Source organism: Charadrius vociferus, unplaced genomic scaffold (genome assembly GCF_000708025.1).
Source record: "Charadrius vociferus isolate BGI_N301 unplaced genomic scaffold, ASM70802v2 scaffold1077, whole genome shotgun sequence".
In the NCBI taxonomy this organism is placed as follows: Eukaryota; Metazoa; Chordata; class Aves; order Charadriiformes; family Charadriidae; genus Charadrius; species Charadrius vociferus.
The window spans coordinates 149,425-150,362 of NW_009649168.1; the positions used below are offsets into that span (position 1 = coordinate 149,425).

The 938-nt window shown below is 39.0% G+C and overlaps 1 protein-coding gene across 1 annotated transcript in view; it reads left to right on the forward strand.

Annotated features, from left to right (window-relative positions):
* ATP5F1 (ATP synthase, H+ transporting, mitochondrial Fo complex, subunit B1) overlaps positions 1-622 on the forward strand; it is a 4,892-nt gene extending 4,270 nt beyond the window's left edge. The window contains exon 6 of the mRNA XM_009888463.1: positions 467-622. Coding sequence (XP_009886765.1) covers positions 467-538 — 72 coding nt within the window. The 3' untranslated portion in view covers positions 539-622. The remainder of the gene's footprint in view (positions 1-466) is intronic.
* The last annotated feature ends 316 nt before the right edge of the window (positions 623-938 follow it).

Here is a 938-nt window from a genome sequence, read left to right on the forward strand (position 1 = left end):
CCTGCTGCTGGGTAAGAGCTAACAAGCCCAGTTACTAGGTACTGGATGCTTGTGTAGCTGGTGATCCAAACTAGAATCACGTGTGGTGTTTGTTGTTGCAGCACAGAGCTAAGCTTGTCGTTAGGTGTATAGCTAACAGATCAGGGAACTCACTTGTAAAATTCTCTGTGTAAGACCATGGCAGCTTAAGATCTGCAGGTGGGCTCTAGATGTCCTTTGTTTTAAGGAATGAAGCTGAACACAAAAAAGAAAACACATTCTTAGCACTGCGTGCAGATGCTTTAGTGCAGGTCATTGTTTGGATTTGAATCTCTGACTTCATGAGCTATAATTATATCCCTTTTAATCTGTAACTCTTTATGGGTCCAAAAAGGAGTATCTAAAATGCATTAGAATACATACTTTGCTTGTTTAAATGTCTTTCATAATGTTGTTCTTCTGAAAGCTGTTTTCCTTTCTTTTGCAGCAGAAGGAGAGTATTGCAAAGTGCATTTTGGACCTGAAGGCATTATCGAAGAGTGCACAGGCAGCAGTGTAACCAAGTCTAATTCTACTGACATGTCTCATTACCTACTGTTGGAAACTGTATGATTCTAAACTATCATTAAACAAACAAACAAACTACTCTGCTGTCTTTCACTAGCAGTAGAATCATAGAATGGGTTGGGTTGGAAGGGACCTTAGAGATCATCTGGTTCCAACCCCCCTGGCCATGGGCAGGAATACCTTTCATTAAGAGTGAAAAAAAATGTTCACCAGAGAGTAATCATTTTTTAAAATAAAAATGAGATCCTCTAGACAAAGCAAACATTTTATTACATGTTTTTATTACGCTTTTGGTGACTGGTTGTCAAACTACAGTGTTTACTTTTGGGTCCTAAGCACTGCAGTAGCAAATTATCCTAGTGACAGCTACAGCTATTGAGTAGAACTTGAAG